We start from the raw sequence: 12121 nt of genomic DNA, 5'->3' as shown, positions 1-12121 counted from the left end.
GCCACTCAGAGATCAGGGCCTCATGCTCAGTCAGAAAAGGGCTAGACTTATTGACCCCAGGTCCCACAGCCAGGAGGGCAGGGCAGAATCAGAACTGAAGCTTGGGATCTGACCCACTGCTTTATACTTTAGAGTTTTACTTTCCATTAAGTGAAGTAACTTGTTTTCTCCATTTCAGGAGTATCTCAGCAAACATCAGAACTGGGTGTCAGGACTGTCCCAGCACACAGGCTTGGCCATGGCCACGGAAAGCATCCTTCACTTTGCCGGCTACAACAAGCAGAACACAACTCTTGGAGTATGTGCAAACATCCTATGAAACAGTGAACCCCTAATCTGGGAGAGCAATATTATAGGGTGAAGGACTCAGCCTATGTATAGACTTTTAAGAAAGGTCCCCAGCACTCATGTCCCACACATTTGTGAGGTACATAGGATATCTGTTGATGGGTGGGAGTTTAATGAGGGTCCAAAAGGGGGAGCCATCCATACAGACATTTCCTTATCATAATTAAGTTTTAAAATATATATATATTTGGAGCTGGGGGCAGAAGTTGAGACAGGATTTCTCTGTGTAGCCCTAGCTGTCCTTGAACTCCCTCTGTAGACCAGGCTGGCCTCAAACTCACCGAGATCAGCCTGCCTCTGCCTCCCGAGTGCTGGGATTAAAGGTGTGTATCATGTCAGGTGGTAGTGGCGCACTCCTTTAATCCCAGCACTCGAGAGGCAGAGCCAAGTGGATCTCAGTCAGTTCAAGGCCAGCCTGGGCTACAGAGTGAGATCCAGGACAGACAACAAAATTACACAAAGAAAGCCTTTCTTGGAGGAGGGGGGGAGAAAAAGAAAGCGTGCATCCCCACCACCTAGCTTGAAATACATATTATTTTGAAGGTGAAACTTGATGAAATCTGACTTTCTCACTTTCTCATGTCCAAGAAGAGGAAAGAAACTGGCCTCTAAGACATGCGCAGCATTGTATCAGTCACATTTGTCTGGAGCAGTGTTTCTCAGCCTTCCTAATGTTGCAGCCTTTTAAAAAACTTCCTCATGTTGTGGTGACCCCCCCCCCCCAACTACAAAATTATCTCCTTGTACTTCATAACTGTTTTGCTACTATTATGAATCACAGTGTAAATATCTGATGCACAGGATATCTGATATGTGGCCCCTAGAGTGGCTGTGACTCACAGGTTGGGGACTGTTCATCTGGACCGTTAGCTGGACTTCCTCGGTCTCCTGCAGGTGCTCAAATACACACGTGTCCCCAGCTTCACTTTGTTTTTTTGTTTGTTTGTTATTTTTTAAGATTAATTTAGATGCAGAAGCCGTAGTTTCAGAGTAGAATTAGGCCTGAAGTTGAGTCAGGGTCAGACTGACAGTGGCACCTAGTGACGGCCTTGCAACATTGTGGCTGCTTCACTCTAGCCCTCCCCGACATTTAGTCTCTACGAACCCAGCATGTTGACAGATGTGCTGTTGATGCTCAGCCCATGCTATGTGGAGGTAGAGAGGTGAGGCACCCAAGGAAGGGAAGGCCATCCCCGGGAAGAAAGGAGTGTCTCACTGTGTAGCTCTGGGTATTGAAAGCTGGGCTAACAGAGGCTCTCAGAAGAAAGCAAGGCACAGCCCGGTGTGGGCTCCACAGGCATGAGCACCCTGGTGACTCACTCACTGGTTACATCTCAGATTCCTTTCTCCTTTTCTCTCTGGATAAGTGGGACAGGTGAGATGGCTCCAGAGTCACCTTAGTGGGATTTTGTGGTAAAGTCAACCAGAAACTACCAGGGCTGGTGGTCTCTGGTGGGGATCTTGGGAAGTTACAGGCAGGTTCCTGGCTAGGAAAGAAGAGCCTTAAGCGGTTGTTTACACACCGCACTAGAATCCTTGCTCTGTTGACTTCATCTGGTTCCCAGGGTAAGAGCTTCTTCCCCTTTTCGTGTCCCCAAGAGTCTCTCTATCTTGGGCTATCTACATGGCACGTGGAGAGCCATGTGAGCAGAGGGCAGGACTTAACAAGCTGAGTGCTCTTTCTAGGCACTTGCCAGCCAGCTTGCAATGGATCTGTTTTGCTGGAAAGAGCTTCATCTTTGTTCTCAGAAAGTTATAGGTTACAAGTAAGAAGAGTCTTGGGTTTTTGGTGGTGGTGGTGGTGGTGATGACAGCAGCTTTGTTTTATAGAATGTCTCATGAAGCTGGTCAGGAACTTGCTATATAGACCAGGCTGGCCTCAAAGAGATCCACCTGTCTCTGGCTCTCGAGTTCTGGGATTAAAGGCAAGCACCACCACATCCAGCTGAGTGGACTCCAGATAAATAGAAGAAGATGCTTCTGATCTGTGTTTGTGGTTGGTTGTGCTTGAGATCCTAACTAAGGTGCCTCTGTCTTGTGAAAGCAGACTGTAGTCCCCAACTCCACATTCTCAGTGACATCTCTCATCATACACATATGTGGAAAGGCCAACATAGGTTGTTTCACTTAATCACTCTTCACCTTATTTATGGTGCTGGCCAGTGGTGGCACACGCCTTTAATCCCAGCACTCGGGAGGCAGAGGCAGGCGGATCTCTGTGAGTTTGAGGCCAGCCTGGTCTATAGAGTGAGTTCCAAAGCAGCCAAGGCTACACAGAGAAACCTTGTCTTGAAAAATAATTTTTAAAGGATTATTTATTCTTGTATGTGTTTGAGTGCACCACATATGTTCAGTGTCTGCAGAGGCCAGAAGATGGCATCAGATACCCTGTAACTAGAGTTACAGACAGTTGTGAGCCATCATGTTGAACTGAATCCAGGTCCTTTGAAGGAGCAGCTGGCTCTTACATGTCAAACCATTCCTTCAGCTCTCCATCTTACTTTTAAGACGGTGTCTGTCACTTAACCTCAAGCTCGGCTAGCACTGCAGCCGACTACAAGCTCCAGGATGCTCTGTCCTTGCCTCCCCAACACTGGGAGCACAGGGCAGGCAGATCTCTCTGAGTTCAAGGCCAGCCTAGGCTACAGAGCAAGTGCAAGGACAGCCAAGACTACCCAGAGAAACTCTGTCTTGAAAAAAAAAAAAATTGTTTGTTTGGTTTTTAGTTTTTCCATGAGGCATATAGTCTCTAGAGAGTGCTCTTGAATGTTTTGTTATGTTGGCTTGCCAGGGCTGAAGACTGCATGTCTTTGCATTAGAACTTGACTCCCTACTTGGACTTTGGTTTGCCAAGTTAAATATAAGAGAAAGATGATGTTTTGCCTTCTAGAGTAATTCTCTATACTTGTCATAGGCAACTCAACTAACTGAACGGCCAGCCTGTGTGAAGAAAGATTACTCCAACTTCATGGCATCCTTGAATTTGCGCAACCGCTATGCAGGCGAGGTACTTCTCTTCCCTTTGTCTGAGGCTATTCTGAGCATCTTGGTTTTATGCCATTTGGCTATTCCACAGTGGAACATGAATGAGGCATCTGTATGATATGGAATTTACTTAGTTCAGGTGACTTGAGGAACCTGAGTATGAGCAAAATCAGTGGCCCCTTCTTGTGCATTTAGGACAGTTACTTAGCACCTCTGCAAGAAAGTGATGTTATGTGGACACACTCAGGCACACCAAGGCATTCTGTTAAGTGGTAGCAAACATGTGCCGAGTGTCATGCATTCTCCTGGACACTTGCTAAGATGTATGTACCAATATTCTAGTCTTAACAGGTAAAGAAACAGAGGCTCCTGAAATTAAATAACTTGCCAAAAACAAGCTCAGGAGCTGTATCTGCTGATTCCATGATGGCTTCCACTCACACCAGAGTTATTCCAGGGTAACGCTGAAGGAGGAGACTGGCATCTCACAGAGTTTACCAGAGTAGTCTCTGAGAGTTGGCCCACCTCCCCTGAATACTCTGATTCTTGCTTAACCCAGTGGCTGCTCTTCTCCAGTGAGCCCTGGCAGAGAGTCCCATGTTAACTCAGCATGTGCTGATCACATGCTGAGAGAGCTTGGTCCAGGTCCTTTTGAATGCTGTTGTGACAGCAGGAAGTTTGTCTTTAGGGCATAGGTTTATTTTTTGTAAAGAGTCCTATCTCCTGTATAGCCAGGTATATGAATAATAAAGTAACACTTTCTGGGGAAAAATTATGTATGAAAAAATGGTGTAGCTGGCTTTAGTTTGAGTTATGCATATTGAATCTGAAGGAACTTTATTTATCTAGCTTATGTCCTATACGCTCGCCTAGGTTAGCACTGTGTGCAGTGATGAGCACGTGTCTCCACTTTCTAAAAGAGGTGCTCAGTGCGTCATTGAAGTGAGCTTTAGCTGGAACAGTGAGTCCTGTTGTGAGCTTTGTTAGCTGGAAGCCAGGGCCTCACTTGTGTGCTTGACTTACGGGCATGGCTGCTAATAAATATACTTCTTCACAGGTACATGGAATGATTCGGTTCTCGGGTGCCACGGGCCAGATATCTGACCTGAACAAAATGATGGTTCAGGATCTGATTACAGCTTTGGACCACAGTAATCCTCAGCACTACACACAGGCCATGTTCAAGCTGACTGCAATGATCATTAGCAGCAAAGGTAACACACAGAAGTTCCATGGGACTCTGGGTTTGTTTCTAAGTGAGTGTTTGCTGGAATCCTGTCAAAGAAAGAGCTGGAGCTCTGCTAGTAGAAATCTGTCCCATCTCTCATGAGTCAGCGGTAAATAAAAGGTCCTGTTGGCCCCAGCCAGTGCTGGTCCTCATGTCAGCCTAGGGAAGTCATATTCAGGCCCAGCCAGAATCAGGAGCCTTTGACTAATTTGTGTTTGGTTCCAGATTGTGACCCACAGCTTCTCCATCATCTGTGTTGGGGTCCCCTCCGGATGTTCAATGAGCATGGCATGGAGACTGCGCTGGCCTGCTGGGAGTGGCTACTGGCTGGCAAGAATGGAATTGAAGTGCCTGTAAGAGACTGAGCCCAGAGGAGCTCTATGGGTGGGAGGAGGGATGGAGAGGCTGCCCTGGCTTTGCCACCGGGACAAGCCCTTCACTTTCTTAATCCTTGGTCTCCAGAAAGAATGTTGTGTGTGGTAAAAGGTATGATGATGGAGTGGTGTTTATAGAGCCTATATATGGAAGGCTCAGAATGGAAAGCAGTCTGTGGTGAGACCAGCAGGCTGTCTGTTGCATGCCCATTGATGCCAGATCTAACTGGGAGCAATTGCTTTCTTGACTTCCTAATTGTGGGATCAGACACCCTACCCTGGGTCTGCTGTCCCTTTATTTTAAGCCACAGCTGACCAACAGCAACTGCAGCTCTGCCACTGCTAGCAGGTAGGCTGCAAGAACCGTAGCTGGAGGAATTCTGTTCCCTCAGGCTCTGACTCTTTAAAGCCACAAAGGGAACTTAACTAAACCCCTATCTCTCTAAGGAACTCAGGATTTAAAGGTTAAGGTGGAATTCTGCTCTTCAGAGGCTGAATAGCAAGTTGCTCACCTCCTGTCCTTGTTCCTATCCTCCAAAGAGCCCCTGTGCCTCTCCTCACCCCTCCTTATAAACCCTTTCTCACCTGGCTCCCCCACCACCACTTCCTGTTGGCCAGCTCCTGACTCAGCCTCCTGACTGCAGGTGAATTTTATTTAATCAAGTACATGTTTACATCATTAAACAAACGTTCCACAGCATAAACAAAAGTAACATGTCTTGAAATAATATTCTACAACATAGGTCTGTGTTTCTAGATTTACTACTTCATGAAGCCTCCAAGATTATACATGCTGAATATGCCTTTTCTGAAATGCTTGCTACAGAAGCTAGTTCAGATTTTGGATTTTTTTTTTCTTCAGATTTCAGAATATTTGCATATGGATAATAAAATATATTTTATGAAACACAAGTCCCATATGCAAGATACATGTTCATGTATATATCATGTACATCTTAATGTAGTCTGAAGAAAAAAAAATTTTTTTTGAGCTGAGGATCAAACACAGGCAAGCTAAATCCCCAACCCATGAAGAAATTTTTATACAATATTTTTATAAATTTATTTATTTTGTGTGTATAATTATTTTGTCTGCACATGTGTCTGTGCACCTCATGTTTGCCTAGTACCTGAGGAGGTCAGAAGAGGGCATTAAATCCGTTGGAGTTGAAGTTAGAGGTGGCTGGGAGCTAACATGTGGGTACATGGAACAGAACCCAGACCCTGTCCAATAGGAACAAGTGCTATTAACCCCCGAACATCTCTCCAGCCCTACCCCCATGCATTATTTTTAATGTACCTACTTGGTTTTGAGGCATGGTCTTCTTCCCTCCTTGTCTGTAGAGCCACGCCCTCACACAGACTCTAAAGGCAGAGAACTGGACTGATTCAATGTCCAGGGTAGAGCAGTGCCAGTGACTACTGCTGTCAGCCCTCACTTGCATCTTCCAGGTGCCCTTGAATGTCTGAACCACAGTCTTTCTTTAAGGTGGCTTATTTGAGCACCTAAGGAGCCTTAGTGTCTCACATGGCAGAGCACAGACCTCACATAATACCTGTCCCAGGCCGTGAGTCCTGACAGCACCTATGGTGGGATTCTAACTGTCCTTCCCAGAGACTCTTTCCCAGAGAAACTTCATGGCGGGGGGGGGGGGGGGGGGGGGCATACCCTTTTTCCCAGCACTTCGGGGGCAGAGGCAGGTAGACCTCTGTGAGCTCAAGGCCAGCCTGGTCTACATAAACAAGTTCCAGACCAGCCAGAGCGACACAGTGAAATCATGTGTTTAAAAAGAGAAAGCAGTGGGGGCAGGTGAGGGGGGCTTGCAGGGACCACTCAGTGTGCACACCTAACATCCCTTTCTCTGCCAGCACAGTGTCTCCTTCAGAACTGCCAGCAGCTCCTTTCCTTGCACTGCAGTCTTCCGTGTATGCTAGTCACCTGTCACCAAGTGCCACGAGGTTAGCTAATGAGACAGAGTCAGGGTCATAATCCAGCTAGCTGTTCAAGAAGCTGAGTCAGGAATATCCAAAATTCAAGCCCCACCTGACAAATTTACTGATAAATTCAGTTTCCAGGACCCACATCCACATGGCACCCATACACACACGTAGGCAAAGCACTCATACACACAATTTTTTTTTATTTAGTTGAAAAACACCAGCTTTGTGTATATAGCTCAGTGGAAGAGCACTTACCTGGTATATGTGAGGTCTTGGGTTCAACCTCCAGTATACAAAAAGCCCGGGCTACAGAGTCCCAGTTGCTTCCTATTTTGGACACCTCATTATGGTCAATACCATACTTACCTTATCTCTGTGTAGACCAGACTCCTCACAGACATCTTAGAGTTCCTTTCCACGCCTCCTACAAATGGCCCACCACATGTCCTGCTAGATTTACATAGATCCAGAATTTGGCCACAGCCCAGCACTCCAGCCACCCTTGTGGCCCGACCTCCTTGTCTCTCCCTGACCTTTAGGCAGCCCCAATGTTATTTTTCTCAAGCTGTGATGAAGCAACTTATGGAAGGAGGACTTTATTTTGGCTGTGGTTCCCGAGGGTGAGCTGGGCATCCAAGCAGGCAACTGAGAGCTCAGGGCTGACTTCTCAAACACAAGCCCCCCCCCCCAATGATGTACTTCCTCCAGCAAGGCCACACCCAGTAACAGCTCCATAGCAACCCTGAAGAGTGCTACCCACTGGAGACGAAGTGTTCAGATACCTGAGACTGGGGACACTCTCCTTAAACCTCCATACCAGTGAATTAGTGACTTCTCCATTGCTGTGGTAAAACACCACGACTAAGGCAACACATAAAAGAAAGAGTTTATTTGGGGCTCATGTTTCCATAGGGTTAGAGTTCATGATGGCAGAGTGTGGTAGTAGGCAGCAGGTTGCTGGAGCAGTATCTGAGCCGTCACATCTCAAACCACAGGCAGGAAACAGAGAGCCCTAAAGGCAAGAGTCTTGAAACCTCAAGGCCTCTTCCTGCAGTGATAGGCTTCCTCTAGCAAGGCCACACCTCCTGTTCCTTCCCAAACAGGTAGTAACTGGGACCAAGTGTTCCAGTGCCCAAGACTTCTGGGGACATCTCCTTCAAACCACCAGTGATCTCCCTGCCACATCCTCCCCTGTGTGCAGCAGGAGCATGCCAGGAAAGCCTGCACTGGGTTGAGTCTCTCTGGTTCCCAGACCCCTTGCTGCTCTCCACCAACCTCATCTAGACTGACAGACTCTGTCTTCTCTCCTGCTCTGCGGCAGAGTGCTAGGTCTCTGCCTAGCTGCATGTCACTTCCTTTCCTTAGATGAATATGTCACTGCTGGCTATCTCTAGGATGTGTGTCCAGTGTTCCTGCCATCCCACCAGCATTCCCTGGCTACCCTGCCTAGAACATCCTCCCTCCACACTCCACACTGCTTCTTTCTCAAGCTTAGCATCCTCTTGCATTCTTCTTGACCATGTGCATTTGTTTGTCCCCAGAGTCTGGGAAGCCCTGGCACAGAAGTGGATCTTAGACAGATGAGTGGGTCTGGCCTCTGCGTGGCTCTTTGGCCCCATCAGCCCTGGATCCCCTGTACTAAAAGTAGGCAGAGGCCAGCCTCCAAGAGAAGCCACTGGCAGGTGTAATTCCTTGGCAACCTATGACAATGCTATCTGTAGCACAAGGGCCTTTGTCTTCACCCTCATGGCATCTGTGCTTTGGGCAGCAGGAGGGAAGAGAACTGAGATGCCATTTTAGAAAGCATGCCTGGGCTTTTCCTGAGCCTTGGCTGGTTGGCTCCCATCTTGCTCTTCGATGCTCATGAGAACCCAGCAGTCAGCCCAAGGCACAGGAGCCTAAGTGAAAATCCCTGAGACTGGTAGTAGTACTTTCTCGTTGGGACCACCAGCTCACAAATAATGACATGAAGACTTAATTATGAAAGCTTGGCCTCAGCTTAGACTTTTTCCCTACTACCTCTTATAACTAATTAACATGCTTCTATTAATCTATGTTCTATCACGTGGCTCAGCTACCTGTCCTCTGTAAGGTATGTCTTACTGCACCTCACCTCTCCTTTCCAGTTCTCTCTCTCCCCAGAAGTCCCACCTTTTTTTTCCTGCCTAGCTATTGTCTATTTAGCTCTTTATTAAACCAATCAGAAGACGCCTTAGGCAGAGATATGTCTTTTCAGTGTAAACAAATATTCCACAACAGTGACGAGCCACTGGGCCATCCTGAGCCACATCGTGTGTGTGTGTGTGTGTGTGTGTGTGTGTGTGTGTGTGTGTGTGTGTGTGTTGGAACTGGAGCTTGAATCCATGACCTTGCAAATATGAAGCAAACATTCTATTGCAGTATTTGCAGCCTCTGAACTGCATCTTGCAAGATGGTAAATAACGGTGCTGGAAAGGGAGCCAGAGCTGGTACCTTGTATAGCCCACGAATTGCTGGTGCTTCCCCGGTGTCAGGTGGAGCTGGTCCTCTGTTCAGCACCCACTTCTTCCAGGCCACTGTTCTGCTTTCCCTGATCAACCTTCCTACCTCCAAGCAGAAAGAGCCCTGGACCAGTATGGTTAGGCCAAGGGACCGACTCAGCCCTGGCAATTGCAGCCTGCCTCCCTTGGATTTCCAAAGCCACTCTCAAATCTGACAAGCTAATGAAGGCCTGCCTTTGTGGCTTGGAAATCCTGCATATGGTACTTACCTTCCTTAGCAGATAGTTTTCAGAATTGTTTCCAAAATGGACCAGGACAGAGCCTGTGAAGGGCCTGCGCTGCATTAGGTACATCACAGATGCGCCGTGTCTTACACTCTGCCCTGCTGGGCCCGTGGGTTGGGGTGACGGTCAGTCTGGGGAAAAGACTGAAGGACGCACACCAAACACATAGTAGCTGCCCTGGGACATGGGGCTATGTGATACTATTTCATACTTTCCTAGATTTTGTTTTATTTTGTGTTTGTTTTTTAAGAAAGCACCTCATTCTGTAGCACTAGTTGTTCTGAAACTCACTCTGTAGTCTAGGCAGACCTGAACTCATTACAGTCCTCCTGCCTCAGGCTCTTGAGTGCTGGGACCACAGGCACAAGCCACCACACTGAGCTGCCCTTGTGCTTCCTGGGAGCGCTGACGCTTCCTTTCCACCTACAGTTCATGCGGGAGATGGCGGGTGCCTGGCACATGACAGTGGAGCAGAAGTCCGGCCTCTTTTCTGCTGAAACCAGGGAAGCAGACCCTCTGGCAGCGTCAGAAGCAAGTCAGCCCAGACCCTGTCCCCCTGAAGTGACACCCCACTACATCTGGATCGATGTATGTGCCTACCAAGCTCTACTGTGCTTTGTTCGATCAGCCTCGGGGACACCTGCACTGGGATGGCATACTAGCCAGCTAGGGGCCCTGACCTGAGAGAATGGGTGCCCCATAGACTCCTCTCTGGTTCTCCCTGCCTTCCTGTCACCCAGATCCCCTCTTACAAGCTGTTCTCACAAGCACTGGGATGAGACTGGGCCACCCCTACTTACACAGCTTGCTTACCTTCTTACCCAGTTCCTGGTACAACGGTTCGAGATCGCCAAGTACTGTAGCTCTGACCAGGTGGAGATCTTCTCAAGTCTGCTGCAGCGCTCCATGTCCCTGAATATTGGTGGCGCTAAGGGGAGCATGAACAGGCATGTGGCAGCCATCGGACCACGTTTCAAGTGAGGGCTCTCTTCCTCTGGGAGCATCTGGGTGTCCTGTTACTGACATGGGGGGCATGTGTGTAACAAGTGAATCATGGCATGAGTGAGTGTGTCCTGTGATGCTTCTGTAATGTATAGTAAATTCTGTGACACTGTTACCAGGAAGAACGTGCAGAAGGCATGAGACCATGAGCCTCTGGCCGGCTAAAAGCCTTGCTAGCCCCTGAGGGGCCTGTAGCTAGTACCATTGTGTTTGTCTTCCCCAAGCATGGTAGAGGCTCTGAATCTTCCTCTTCCCTGAACTCCAGGCCATGACCCCATCACCACTGACCACCCATTAGAACTCACTCCTCAAACCAGATACAAAGAAGAGCCGGTCCTCTTGCTAGTGTCCAGTCTGCCACTGGCCTACACCTGTCTACAATGCAATAGGAACAAGTTACTAGAAAGTGGTTCCCGCTGGTCCTTTCCAGTAGTGGGTAGCTGTCATAGAGATGAGCAGACTACCCTGTCTGTCTGCACCACCCCACTGGAACAGCCTTCACCCCCAGGATCAGCCGGCCTCATAGGTGCGCCCAGGAAAGTCAGCTAGCAGACTGTCCTCCTTCTGCCATCCCCGTAGCCACACAGAGACTCTGGCTCCCTCGGGTGGTGGGTCTGACCTCTACTCTGTGTAGCCTTGGCTGTACTAGAACTAGCTCTGTAGACTAAGCTAGCCTGGAACTCAAGAGATCCTGAGTGCTGGGACTAAAGGCGTGCACCATCATCATTTTTATTTATTTAATTTTTAACACTAATCTTGGCATCTAAAATATGTAGATAAGGAGATCAGAAATTCAGGCTTATTTTCACACCAAAACAGAACTGAAGGCCAGCTTGGAATATCTGAGACTTAGGAAGAGAGGGAGGAAGGGAGGGAGGGAGAGAGGGAGGGAGGGAGGGAGAGAGAGAGAGAGAGAGAGAGAGAGAGAGAGAGAGAGAGAGAGAATATGAACACAACTAAGTGATGAAACCCTACTGGTAATGTTTCTGGGCTCTATATTCAGAGGCTCTGGTCTATTTGCTTAGATACCCCTTGAGGCTCAGCCTTTGGCTAGGATTTCAACCTTGTGGCTTTCTCCCAGACTGCTGACCCTGGGACTGTCCCTTCTGCATGCGGATGTGGTTCCAAATGCAACCATTCGAAACGTGCTTCGAGAGAAGATCTACTCAACAGCCTTTGACTATTTCAGGTATTACTTCAAGCTGTGCTGTGCACATGCCCAGACGTAGCTGCAGTTCAGCCTAGAGCGCCCTTATTCCCCAGGAAGCTGCTTACAAAGGACATAGTTTGCCTGGTTCATGCTCACCAACCTCATTCATTAGTCCTTACATGACTGGACTGGAGTCTCCTCAGCCGTGTGTGCTCAGAGCCAGGTGCCCAATGGAATACTTGCAAATTGTCCCTTAAGTTCAATTAATTTAATTGGGGACAGGGGCTCACAGGGCCTGATCCTGGGCTCTACAGGTAGTTAATAGTTCT

At 48.1% G+C, this 12121-nt stretch overlaps 1 protein-coding gene across 2 annotated transcripts in view; it reads left to right on the top strand.

Annotated features, from left to right (window-relative positions):
- Window positions 1-12121, top strand: part of Pi4ka (phosphatidylinositol 4-kinase alpha) — a 144111-nt gene that overhangs the window by 105654 nt on the left and 26336 nt on the right. The window contains exons 29-35 of one of the 2 annotated variants that reach the window (XM_036195051.1): window positions 179-298; window positions 3263-3355; window positions 4391-4547; window positions 4787-4914; window positions 10070-10228; window positions 10466-10617; window positions 11724-11831. In XM_036195051.1, coding sequence (XP_036050944.1) covers window positions 179-298; window positions 3263-3355; window positions 4391-4547; window positions 4787-4914; window positions 10070-10228; window positions 10466-10617; window positions 11724-11831 — 917 coding nt within the window. The remainder of the gene's footprint in view (window positions 1-178; window positions 299-3262; window positions 3356-4390; window positions 4548-4786; window positions 4915-10069; window positions 10229-10465; window positions 10618-11723; window positions 11832-12121) is intronic. The other variant, XM_036195050.1, reaches the window with a different exon arrangement.

The sequence above is a fragment of the Onychomys torridus genome, chromosome 8 (assembly GCF_903995425.1).
Source record: "Onychomys torridus chromosome 8, mOncTor1.1, whole genome shotgun sequence".
Taxonomy (NCBI): domain Eukaryota; kingdom Metazoa; phylum Chordata; class Mammalia; order Rodentia; family Cricetidae; genus Onychomys; species Onychomys torridus.
The sequence above is the reverse complement of the archived record's forward strand: the minus strand, read 5'-3'. Positions and strand labels throughout refer to the sequence as shown.